This window comes from Pongo pygmaeus, chromosome 10, assembly GCF_028885625.2.
Source record: "Pongo pygmaeus isolate AG05252 chromosome 10, NHGRI_mPonPyg2-v2.0_pri, whole genome shotgun sequence".
Classification (NCBI taxonomy): domain Eukaryota; kingdom Metazoa; phylum Chordata; class Mammalia; order Primates; family Hominidae; genus Pongo; species Pongo pygmaeus.
Window position 1 is genome coordinate 115,679,100 of NC_072383.2, and position 12,860 is coordinate 115,691,959.

Here is a 12,860-nt window from a genome sequence, read left to right on the forward strand (position 1 = left end):
TTCAGGGACTTGAATCAGTCAAATCTGATGCATGGATGAGGTATTAGAAAGCCTGTGCCTGTGAGACCATTAGTTTGGAGTATCCCTGCAGCATCTCTCTCTGTCTTTCGTGTGAGTGAGTGTGTGCGTTTGTGGGTAAATAGTGGGGCTTATACACATTTCTGCAAGTGATCCCTGTAGTGGGATAGCTTGCGGGAGCAGATTGTTGTAATAGTGTAAAAGGAAAAGCAAGGAGAACTTGCTACCCATGTCTTATTATTGTTTTCTCATTTGAAATTTTCACCATTGTGCTGTGAGAATGTGAAGCGTGTTCACAGCCTTCTGTCATCTAGTTGACATTTTCTCCTGTTGGAGTCACTCATCTAAACAGTGCCTCAGGAGTGGCTCTACACCACCCGACTCTTACTTGTCTGTTGTTTTAAGGCTCTATGCATTTTCCCCACCATAGCCCTGCTCTTCAATCCCTTTTTGGAACCAAGTGTGTTGTTCTCTTCCAGATATACATCAGGGGATGTGAGAGTGTGGGACACCCGCACCTGGGACTACGTAGCCCCCTTCCTGGAATCAGAGGACGAGGAGGATGAGCCTGGAATGCAGCCAAATGTCTCCTTTGTGAGGATAAACAGCTCGCTGGCAGTAGCAGCTTATGAGGATGGTAAGTAACCACAACCCTCCTCCCTATTAAGGAAAAAAAAAAGCTTTACAAAAATTAAGCAGCTGTGGCCAGCTCCCCCCTGTAATCCCTCCATACGTACACGTGGGCACACACACATGTTCACACACATACACTCACTCTTGCCTTTATTTGAAGAAGTTGGCCAACAACCATCAATGCATTGGTAGGCATTGGAACACAGCACCCATTAAAACTGGTGTTTAATTCCTACTGGAACTGTCACGCTGGGCGCTAGTGCCAGACACAAGGCTGGCCAAAGCATCTTAAGCAAATAACTTGTTTGATGTAAAATATTAAATATACTTGGCCTACTTTTCCTTTAGCCTCTGTTCAGCCCAAAGGGAATAGTGAAAAGGGGATAGACATAGATCTATTGATAAATGTAGATATAGAAAAATAAAAGTCAGTGCCTACCTTTTCCTGTCACTTAATATACCATACAAGATAATTGGTAATAATATGTTTTCTCTTTGACATTGATAGAATTCTTTTTGTACATGAACAACTATGGATTTTTGGAACGAGGTAGGAATAGTCTAAAGTTAGCTTTACCTATGCAAAGAAACTCTTGACAGTGTATAACTACTAGAAATGGTCATTTCAATAGCCATGATATCCAGTATGCCCACCTGTCATGCTCCTATCCTCCATTATGTTGTGAAGTGTTGAATCTCCACAAGCTTTATGTCCCCACTTGCCTAAAAATTGGGACCACAGCATATTTCAGAATGTTAAGTGTTCATGTCATGGCACCACTGCAAATCTTCAGAGTCAGTGTGACATTAGCAGTTGGCCCAGAGGAACAAAACTAAAGTAGCTAATGGGGGAATTTTATACCCATGTGCTGTTTAAAAATAAAAATTAGGGCTGAGATCTTACATATATACCTATATATATTTGAGACAGGGTCTCACTTTTTTGCCCTGGCTAGAGTGCAGTGGCACTATCTCAGTTCACTGCATCCTCGACCTCCTGGGATCCAGTGATCCTCCCACCTCAGTCTCCTGAGTAGCTGGGACTACAGGCGCATGCCACCATGCCCAGCTAATTTTTTTTTTTTTTTTTTTTTTTTAAGAGATGGAGTTTTGCCACGTTGTCCAGACTGGTCTTGAACTCCTGAGCTCAAACTATCCATCTGCTTCAGCCTCCCAAAGTGCTAGCATTATAGGCATAAGCCACTGCGCCTGACCTTGAAAATATTTTTATATTTTATATAATTACTTTAGCAACGTGATGTTGGTTTGATGTTAGTAGACACTGTTGATGGATTTCCTTTTCAGCCTATAGAAATTCAGCTAAGCTGTTTCTGTGGTATAATTAATATTTCATATGTTTATTGAGACCCTGGATAGATACCATAAGAGCAGCTTGAACATGTTTGCTACTTTCCAAATTACCAATGAGTTTTTTTTTCCAAAATACCTATGCAAAGATTGCAGTACTTTTAAGTTAGAATCATATAGTTTTAGGATCATCTAATAGCCTTCCCCTACCATTCACACACACGAACGTGCACACACTTATTCTTCTACAGATAGGGAAACAGAGGTGCAAAGAAGCCAGGTAGGTTGAAGTCAGCAGTGAATCCAGAACTGTGATTGTGTCTCCAGGGCCGTGCTGCAGTGGTCGTGCTGTTTATGGAATCCTGAACATAAAGACTCTTGTAGAAATGTGCGCCCAGTTGATTTGCAGCCCATGTCTCACATCTCGTGAGCTTGAAAATACAGCTTGAGGTGATGTGCAGGGGTGCTGCTGCTGGTTTTATATTGTGAGAATTGTCTTCGTTGCCCTCATCCCCTGTTGTTGCACAGAAATATTGGGAAACAATGTAGGCATGATAAAGAATCTACTTTTTTTTTTTTGAGACAGGGTTTTGCTCTGCCACCCAGGCTGGAGTGCAGTGGCACCATCTCGGCTCACTGCAACCTCTGCCTCCTGGGTTCAAGTGATTCTCCTTCCTGCCTCAGCCTCCCGAGTAGCTGGGATTATGGGTGCCCACCACAACAACCAACTAATTTTTGTATTTTTACTAGAGACGGGGTTTCACCATGTTGGCCAGGCTAAGAATCTACTTTCTTTGGTAAATGCTTAGCAAGTGATTGCCAAAATGTATTTTAAATTCTTTTTTTTTTTTAAGTCGTAGTTAGAATTCAAACAGAGCAAAAATGTATATAAAATGACAAAGAAAAAGTATGCAAAAAGAAGTTGAGGTATTCCTCCCTGTCCCACTTCCAGGCCCTCTCGCATTTTACTCATGGGGGGTCCTGCTCTGTATGCTTTCCTGCACCTTTTTTTTTTTTTTTTAATAACCTAATGGCACATCTTGGTGATCTTCCGTGTTCACACTTACAGGGTAAACCTTATTCTTTTTAATGCCTGTGTAGTACTGCATTATGTGGCTGTACCATCATTTATTTATTAAGGCCCTCATTGATACACATTTGAGTTGTTCATTTTTGTTATTGAAAACAGTGCTGCAAGCAATATGCTTGAACGAATGCCAGGATGGACTCGTCCAAGGGTGGCCCTGGGGTGAGGTGCTAGTGATTGCTAGGTTGGAGGCTGTGGCTGCTTTAGCCTTTGATAACTATTGCCAAATTGCCCTCCAAAAAGGTTTCACCAGTTTATAGTGTCACCAAAAGTATGTGAGAGTGACTGACAGGTAAAAATGGCATTTTATTGTTTTTGTTTGCCTTTCTTTAATTACATGTGGACATCTTTTCTTTGTGTGTTGTTAGCTGTTTCTGTTTCTTTCTCTGCGAATTGTTTGTTCCGGTCTTCATTTTTCTTTTGGGTTGTCATCTTTTCTGGTTGAAAAGAAAGCTTGGGAAATAATCCTTGCCATATGTATTTCCGATATTTTATCAGTAAGTCATTTATTCTTTTTTGTTTGTTTTGAGACAGAGTCTGGCTTTGTCATCCAGACTGGAGTGCAGTGGTGCGATCTCGACTCACTACAACCTCCGTCTCCTGGGTTCAGGCAATTCTCCTGCCTCAGCCTCCCGAGTAGCTGGGATTACAGGCGCCTGCCACCACGCCCAGCTAATTTTTTATATTTTTAGTAGAGACGGGCTTTCACCATGTTGGTCAGGCTGGTCTCGAACTCCTGACCTCAAGTGATCTGCCTGCCTTGGCCCCCACAAAGTGCTGGGATTACAGGTGTGAGCCACTGCGCCTGACTTGTCATTTATTCTTTAATGGACTTGTTTTCTAGAAGGTACTTGGTATGTGTGAATGATGTTAATTTTTTAATCTATAAGTGAGTGGGGTTTATTTTGTAATTTAATGTTTTTGATTACTATATTTTTAGGGTTCAAAGATCAAAATAATATCAAGTTACGTATTGAGAAATCTTGCTGCCACCCACTTTTGTCTGCTCCATTCTGAAGTAACCATATTTTTTACTTTCTTGTATATCCTTGTATTTTAGTATTACAAGTACAAGCAAATATGAGTGTGTATATTCTTATTGCCCCCTTTTTAAAAAACAAAAGATAGCATACTATTTACTTTACATGATTCCACACCTTGGCTTTTTTCTCTAAATAGCATATCTTAAAAGGCAGTGCATGTCTGTGTAGAGAGAGTACCCTGTTTGCACACCTGAATGGTAATTCCATTGTGTATAAGCACTTTGGTTTATTGAAGGACAGTTGTGTTGTGTTTGCCGTTACAAACAGTGTTGTAGTGAAAAACCTTGTAAAGATGACATTTCACGCGAGTGCAAGGAGGATTGTTTTCTGGGTTACAGGGTAAATGCAAGTGGGGTTTTACTATTTTATGCTCTTACCAGCAAGCCATGAGAGTGTGCCCGCTTCCTCACAGTTTTGCCAACAAAGTATGTTTCCAGCTTTTGGGTATTCATCAGTTTGAGAAGAAATGGTCACCAAGTGTAGTTTTAATTTACATTTCTCTTAATGTGAGAAAGGTTAAATTAAAAAAAAATGTGTACCTGCTACTTGTAGTTCTTTCTTTTTCTTCTGTTACTGTTACGGCTTATTTTTTATATTTTTATCTTGACAAGTTCGTCTTGGATTAGTATGCAATATGGTTCCAAGTACATCTTTTTTCCAGCATCTCTTCTCGGAGAGCCCATTTCTACCTAACTGGTTTGAGGTGCTGCCTTTATAAGTTTTTAGCTATGCAATTCACTTTGTATCTGGGTCTGTTTCTGAACTTTGTGCTCTGTTTCAGTTGGTCTGTCTGGCAGCTTAAATTTACATCAAGCTTGTCAGTCTTGTCCTTTGGGGTTTCACATCATGGTTGGGAAGATGATTACTCAACGCCTGGGTAAAATCTATAAGTGCTTCCAAGGCTGCAGTGTTTCCATTGAAATCTTTGATTCGTTTCAAGTTCATTTTGGTATTAAGGGCTTTTGCTTTTTTAGAGCCCTTGTGTTTCCCTGCTCCCCTCTCGTGCTGAGCTTGTTTTATTGGTCTGATTCGGGTTGTTACTGTTTCTGTGATAAACAACAACTTCTATTCTTTCCCCAGACCTCAGGTGGCGTTATCTTTGGTCCCCCTTCAGTTTAACAGATTGACACTATGATATTTACACTAACATTTTCATGAATAGCTACTTCTGGGCAAAGACAGATTCAAATAATCAAACCCACATTTTTATATTGCTTCTTTCCAGGAGCAGCTAACTGGCACTTCTGAGGCAGAAACATGACCAAAAAAAGGAAATTTACCTTGTGTGTTCTGCTGTCTAAAATTTGTGACACGGAAAAGAAGAATAAGACAATAAAACGAGTTAATGAACTTCAGTTCTCTGGTTGTGCCAAAGTGAGGCTCTGTAGCCATTGAAACGCCCTTGCTGGTCTACACGCACATTCTCGGTGGAGGGAATCGTATCCAGAGGGGAAGATAGAACCTGCTTTGGGGAAAGGGAGTCATCCCTGCATCCCTTTTAGCCTCTTTGCCCCGTAGGAACACTGTACACGCACCTGGGGTGTTGAGATTTGGCAAGGTGATCCACAGTTGTGATTTTTTGAATTCCAACCCTCTGGCCTCGTATTTCTTCTGCCTTGTTTCCGATTGTCAGCACTGGCCATCCTCCAGTTTGATTTTACCACTAATTGTGTTGCACGTTACCATACCGAAATGAATCAAATCAAAATGCTTTTCCTGGAGCATTAGATAAAGCAGGCGAAGGTTCTGAGTAATGAGCAGATGCTGCTAATGCAGGGACGGCGGAGACCTTGCCAGGACTCCATCTGCTCTGTGCTTGCCTGCCTTTGGCCTCGTGCCACAGCATTAGGGAATGGCAGTGTGCTTGAAACCCGCTCCCTGGTCACCGAGTTTGTCTTGAAAGCTCGCTCTTTGGTGAGAAATGAGATTACACACTTCTTAGATGCAAAGAAGTTTTTATTTGTCCCCCTCAGTGGAGAGAGGAGAGACGCGATCTGGTGCATATTAGCATGAGGAAGCCTGGACGGGACAGCCAGCAGTCCTCTTTATACGGTGCCATCAAGCACGGCAAAGTGGCTTATCCACCTCCGCAACACTCCCAGTGCAATTGTCTGAACACACACATGCTCCATTGTCCGGGACTGTGGCTGCCCTGGGCCGAGGTGACTATGATTTCTCATTTACTGACATATCAACAATGGATGGGGGTGGGTCTCTCCAAGCTGCTTTTTAGCGGTGAACAGTAGGCCCATGTTTTAGTTAGACAGCTGTAGAGACTAGGTACTTCTAAAGTTTTACTTAAGATTTTGTTTTTAGTAAAAAATAGTTCTTCAGTCATTTTGCTTGTATCTTTTGTTTGTATGCTGATGATGACATTTGGATGTGATGACATGGCCTTTGAATGCAGTAAACAACTACCTCCCTGCCCCCAACATTGAAGTTTTAGAAGTGATTCTTAACATGTTAAAGCATTGCTTGCGAGAAGGCTAAGGCAATTGATGGATTGTGGAGAAGTTGATTTTTTTCAAGGCCTTTCTTTTCCAGTCAGTCTTGTCCTAAAAGTTTCAATCATCAGTTCTTGCCTGGTACCTTTGCTTACTCACCCTTAGGTCCAGGAATCTAGTCTTCATATTCAGACACTTTGCAAACAAAACAGTGAGACAACTTTCTAACAGAAACCAAAAAAACACACCAGGTATAGTCCTTGTAAAAGATAGGGTATGTTTATAAATGTAAACTTTTTTTTTAACACTAGGAATGCTCACAGTTTAAACATTCAGAAGGGAATTAAAACACCTAGGCTGGGTGTGGTGGCTCAGGCTTGTAATCCCAGTGCTGTGGGAGGATCTCTTGAGCCCAGGAGTTGAGACCAGCCTGGGCAACATAGTGAGCCTCCGTCTCTACAAAAAATGAACTAGCTGGGCATGGTGGGGTGCACCTGTGGTCCCAGCTACTTGGCGGGCTGAGGTGGGAGGATCACTTGAGCCCTGGAAGTTGAGGCTGCAGTGAGCTGTGCGCGATTGCTCTGCTGCATTTCTGCCTGGGCAACAGAGCAAGACCCAGTCAAAAAAAAAAAAAAAAAAAGCAGAATTCTGAACTGAGGGGGTTTTGGTGTTTAAGAAATCCTTCTTAGGGCATTGAACTTTAAGTTGACCTCCACCTGGCATATCTAGGATGTTAGAGATTGTTTCACAGACAGGCCACAGAGACTATATTGGGGGCTGGAGGAAGTTGTTGAATACAAACGCTCTTTAAAAGTTTTTTCTATTCCTCAGTGACAGGAGCTTGAAATGATACATGCTCTGGGTAGAATCTGTGTTATATCTGAATGATGGGGCAATGGGCCTCACATGAGAGTCTACAGATTGGATTTTGGGTGAGAGCTGTGAGATCTGTAGGAATTTTTTTTAAATCTGTGTTTTTGTTTTTATGGTAATCTTAAAAAAAATAAACTAGATCTTTGGACCCCATGACTCAACTGTGCTGTGGGATCTCGGTACCAGAATTTACACCTTGTGTTTGAGGCTGTTGGTACCAAGTGACCACCTGCATGCCCGTATTGACCTTGTCATGAATTGTTTTTCACACTGAGGGGCGTCCACAGTGAATTTTTAGGAATCTACAAGCCTTCAAAGTTAAGAAACACTGGAAAGGCACCGTAGTATGCTAGTAGGCACAGACTAATGGGTGACCAGTTTCTGGGATAACTATGCATTTTTGAAGTTACTAGTGAAAGTAAATTGAAATTTTTTTCTCCTGTAGAAAAATGTGGCACATTAAATTTATACTATAAGATTTAGTGTTACTCTTTTGGTTTCTTGGAGGTGGTTTTACTGAAAACTGATTTTTAATAATAGACACTAAGATGCATAAATTCACAGTAGCTGTTCTATTTTATTACAGTTGAGTTACAAACTGAAAGAAGCAGTAGTAGCACAAGGTAGCTTTGGGGAGATAGTTTAGACTAGAGAAATAAATTGCTCAAGTTCTTAAGTGTACCTAATGACAACTGAGCATGAATTTATTTGCTTTCTCGAGGAAGATAAATCGAATTTTAAGTGAGAAAATTTAATTTCCCTTTCACTATGTGCAGTTTTGGTTGTAGCGTTTATTTCATTCTGAACCCTAGGGCTTGATCAAACTAGAAGTAAGTATATTTGTGGAATGAATATATTTTTGTTTGAAAAGCAAAATGCATCTACTTGCCTGCCTTTTCATTCAAAAAGCCATTAAACGGGCCCAAGTGGAGTAGAAAGGTGGTCTGGGGGCCAGGGACAGTGTGAGAGGGAAGCTGAGTGAGGCAGTGGCCTGGGAGCTTGGCAGCATACAGGGAGACTCAGCAGGTAAGTATGTTGAGGCTCATGGGAGCCAGTTCTCTCATGCTTGGAGAAGGAAGGCTCAAGTACGGAAAGGGGATGGCCAGAATGAACCCTGTGGGGCTGGATTGGAATAGGAGGCATCGGTGTGGAATTTATGGAGTTAAATATAGATAGAGAAGTAAACAGAGATGTACGTGTATGTTGTATGTATATACGTTTATGTGTGTCCTGGCTTTGTTTGCTGAGAAGGTGTAAGAGCAGCAACAGCCCAGTAGCAGTGAGGACACCTCGTGCCCAGCTCTTGAAAATATCACTCTCTACTAAAAGGAACCAGGGATGCTTGGAGAAATGGTGGACTCCAGGGATGGGGCAGTGAAACCACACAGTAAGCCTGGACCATCTGATTGCACTGAAATGAAGAAGTGCTTGAAGAATGATGACGACATGTCACAAAGACACATAAGTGAGCTTGAAGATGTTCCCACTGGCCAAACCTGGGACAACTGGAGTATCAAAGTCAATATTGATAATAACAGGTTACAACCCGTTGAATAAAATAGGAATATATGAGTATATCATGATAAAAATAAACAGATCAATAAATAAAAAGGGAGGAGAGAAAAATTTCCTTATAGTAGAATGTCAACTAATAGATGCAGAAAACATGATGGGATTAGAAAATTACAAATTGGCAACCATCACAGTAATAATTGATTCAGACAAAAAAAAAATCAATTGAGGCTAAAACCAGAGGATAAGAATGGGATGACGGATGGGGTCTTACATGGTCTCAAAAAATCTCCCCACTAAACACTTACTAATTAAAAGGGAGAAAAAGAGAACTCTGCAGTCAAGAAATCTAACAGGAACCGTCTGAATAAAGTGGCCACATTTAACATCATCAATAAGGGTAGAATTGATAACCTGTGCCACGTGACAGGATGCAGCGAGAAAAAACACAGAATCACTTCTTTGATATTATTCCAGCCAAAAGTGCACAGCCTGATCTAATCACAAGAAAATATCACAGAAGCCCAAATTGAGGGACATTCCACAAAATGACTGGCCTGTCCTCTTCAGCACTGTCAAGGTCATGCAACTCAGGGTAGGTCTTAAGAACTATTCCAGGTAGAAAGAGAAGAGAGACCTGACAATGGAGTGCAGTGTGTCATCCTGGCTTGGGTCGTTTTTCTACAAAGAACGTTACTGGGACAGTTGGCAATGGGATCTGAACAGTGAGTATATAGAAGTTCTTGCAGCTTTTCTGTAATTTTGAAAGTTTCAAAATAAAAAGATAAAAAATAACCTGTTTTTGAGAAAGATGAAGTAACAGGAACTGGATTTATCTTTCCACCTTAACTAGAAAACTGGACAAAATATATTAAACCATGGTTTCTAGACATTGGAAAATAAGTAGCCCACGCCTGTGATCTCTTGGAGGAGAACAAACATGGTGAGGCCCACAGTTACACCAGCTCACCAGCTGGAAACTCCAAACAAGGAGGGGGACCTAAACAGAGTCTGGTGGCCTCCCTGACTTGAGGAGGCCCCAGTGAGGGCTCAGAGAAGCCAAGGTGGATAGAATTTGTGGGCCAGAGTATTGGAGAAGAGGGAGCTCCCAGAGGGAGAACCCCAGAGATTGGCTGAGGATTCCCTCGAGTCTTTGGCTGAGTCCTACTCTGCACATGTGTAAGAGGAAATACCTGGACCAGGGAAAGAACTACCTGAAAGGAGAAGGCACAACAATTCTTGGAGCTCACATGAGGCTAAGAATAGTTTGCACTTCCCCAAGAGTAGAAAGACCTCATAATGCATGGATTGTTGAGTGGAATCTTCAGAAGGGCACCATGTTTTAGTAATGGGGCTAATTCAGCCCTAGACTAAAAGCTGCTCAGGATCCCCTAAAAAAAAGTTGGAAAGCAAGCCACAAAAGGATCCGGCCGATTCTGAGTGTCTTAATTTTGCATCAGAATAAACTTTCATACTATTTTGTAGAATACAACAAAAGCTAGCAACCAGCAATGTAAAATTCACAATGTCTGTCATCCAATAAAAATGAAGCATGGCTGAGGCAGGAGGATCACTTGAGCCTGGGAGGTCAAGGCTCTAGTGAGCCATGATCATGCTGTTGCACTCCAGCCTGGGTGACAGAGTGACACCTGCCTCCAAAAAAAGAATATATTGTGCTACTCTGGTAACAGTAAGCACAGCTAGTGCCCAGATTTTGGTTTCTAAATGTTCTTCCATAAAAGGAACAAGGGCTAGAGCAGATAAATACAAGATGAATCTGGAACATTTTATGGGACCTGAAAGTAAGGATGTTTAAAATAAATAAATAAAAAGATGAAGGTAGGGCATCTATAGGACAGTAGAACTAAATTGGAGCTCCTGAGGGCTAAAGGAAGGACAACTTGAGCAACAAAACATGATGATAGTGATGGATTATAACCTATGGATAATTACCCATGAGTCCATATTGGTATCAATAAATACTTGAATAAATAAAGGAGAAGAGATAGCTCTTCCTTACAGTAGTAGTTGAATTGCTGTATGGGAAGGGATGATGAAAATAGAAAGCCACCATTTGGCAAGCACCGTAATCATAATTGTTGTAGGCAAGAATCACCAGTGGATGTTAAAATCAATGTGCTGAATGTCTCTGTCCGTTTGGGCTGTTGTAACAAAACACTATAAACTGGGTGAATTATAAACAACAGAAGTGTATTTATGAATTTCTGGAGGCTGGAAAGTCCAAGATCAGGGCACTGGCAGATTTTATGTCTGACGAGAGCCCTTCCTTCCAGGCGGTGCCTTCTCTCACATGGTGGAAGGGGCAAAGGAGCTCTCAGGCACTGTCGTCATGACCTGATCACATCCCAAAGGTCTCATTTCCTGGTAACATCACTTAGGGGGTTAGGATTTTAACACTGAAATGATGGTAGCAGGGACACAACATTCAGATGAGCAATGAGTAACAGGACATTTGCATGGTGCGAAATTATCACTCCGGAAGAGAAAAATAGTAACTTTACAGTAGAGAAAACTGGCAGATACCACCTTAACCAAATGATGACAGTTAACATGGCCAGTAATGAAACTTTGATATTATGTACCTCTTGATACATAATGCACTGGGAAGGCACAACACCTGCTGATTTTAAACATGAGGAAACAGCAGACAATTGAGAGGCCTACACAATAAATGAGCAGTACTTTTCAAAAGTGTCAGGGCCATGAAGGACAAGGAATGACTGAGTAATTGCCCCAGATTGGAGTCGATGAAGGAGACATGGCAGCTAAATGCTATGTGGAATTCTGGATTGGATCCTGGACTAGAAAAAATATGCTGGTAATAGGACAGGTGAAATGCAAATAAAATCTGTAGATTAAATATGTTGCATCAGTGTTAATTTCCTGGCTTCCATCATTCTGCTATGGTTATGTAATAGGTTAACATTTGGGAAAGCTGGATGAAGCTATAACTGGAACTCTTTGCATAATTTTTATAATATTTTTGTAAGTCTGAAATTATTTCAAAATCAAAAAAGACTGTCAAATTACAGGATTAAATAAGATTGGATTTTTCCCATAGCAATTTAATGCCATTTAAAAACAATGTTACATGATTACTTAGAAAAGAATGTGCTTGCCGCTTTTCTGCTGTCTGGCTGACTTGGAGGCCTGAGATTAGATGGTACCCCTGTGTTCTTTTGGTGGTGGTTATAATCAGGGATCCTCAGCATTTCTCTTTTTTGTATCTTGCTATTTGTCTTCAAGCTATTCCCCACCTGCACCCTCCCCTTTTCTTTAAAAAAAAAAAAAAAAAATGCATGATGATGAGTACCTAATCTTTGGTATTTTGTTTCCAAAGGATTTTTTTTTTTTTTTTTCCAAAACAGAGTCTCACTCTGTTGCCCAGGCTGGAGTGCAGTGGTACAATCTCAGCTCGCTGCAACCTCCACCTCCCAGGTTCAAGCGATTCTTCTGCCGCAGCCTCCTGAGTAGCTGGGATTACAAGCATGCACCAACACACCGGCTAATTTTTTTTTTTTTTTTTTTTTTTGTATTTTTATTAGAGATGGCGTTTCACCGTGTTGGCCAGGCTGGTCTCAAACTCCTAGCCTCAAGTGATCTGCCCCCCCCCCCCCCCCCAGCCTCCCAAAGAATACTTTTTAAAGAGTAGTGTAGCCATTTTATTTTAAAATGTCAACATTTACAAACATGCCAGATGTTACGTTTTTGCCACTACTTACAACTTAGGACAAAAAATATTTATCGGTTTCATATATAAAACGGGAAAGGAAGGGCTTGTTTTTCAAAATCATTTCAGGGGGTAATCAAAAAAGTCTGAAGAGCACTGGTCTGGAAGGCAGGCGGCCATGTGAGTCTCCGTCTCTATTGGGCTCTTGTGATCCACTCTGGGCACAGGGGAGGGAGACCCCAGAGCCCCAC

General features: G+C 41.3%; 1 protein-coding gene across 2 annotated transcripts in view; it reads left to right on the top strand.

Annotated features, from left to right (window-relative positions):
- FBXW8 (F-box and WD repeat domain containing 8) overlaps positions 1–12,860 on the top strand; it is a 121,903-nt gene that overhangs the window by 53,035 nt on the left and 56,008 nt on the right. For both annotated transcript variants that reach the window (XM_054444760.2, XM_054444761.2), the window contains exon 5: positions 498–655. In XM_054444760.2, the coding sequence (XP_054300735.1) occupies positions 498–655 (158 nt within the window). The remainder of the gene's footprint in view (positions 1–497; positions 656–12,860) is intronic.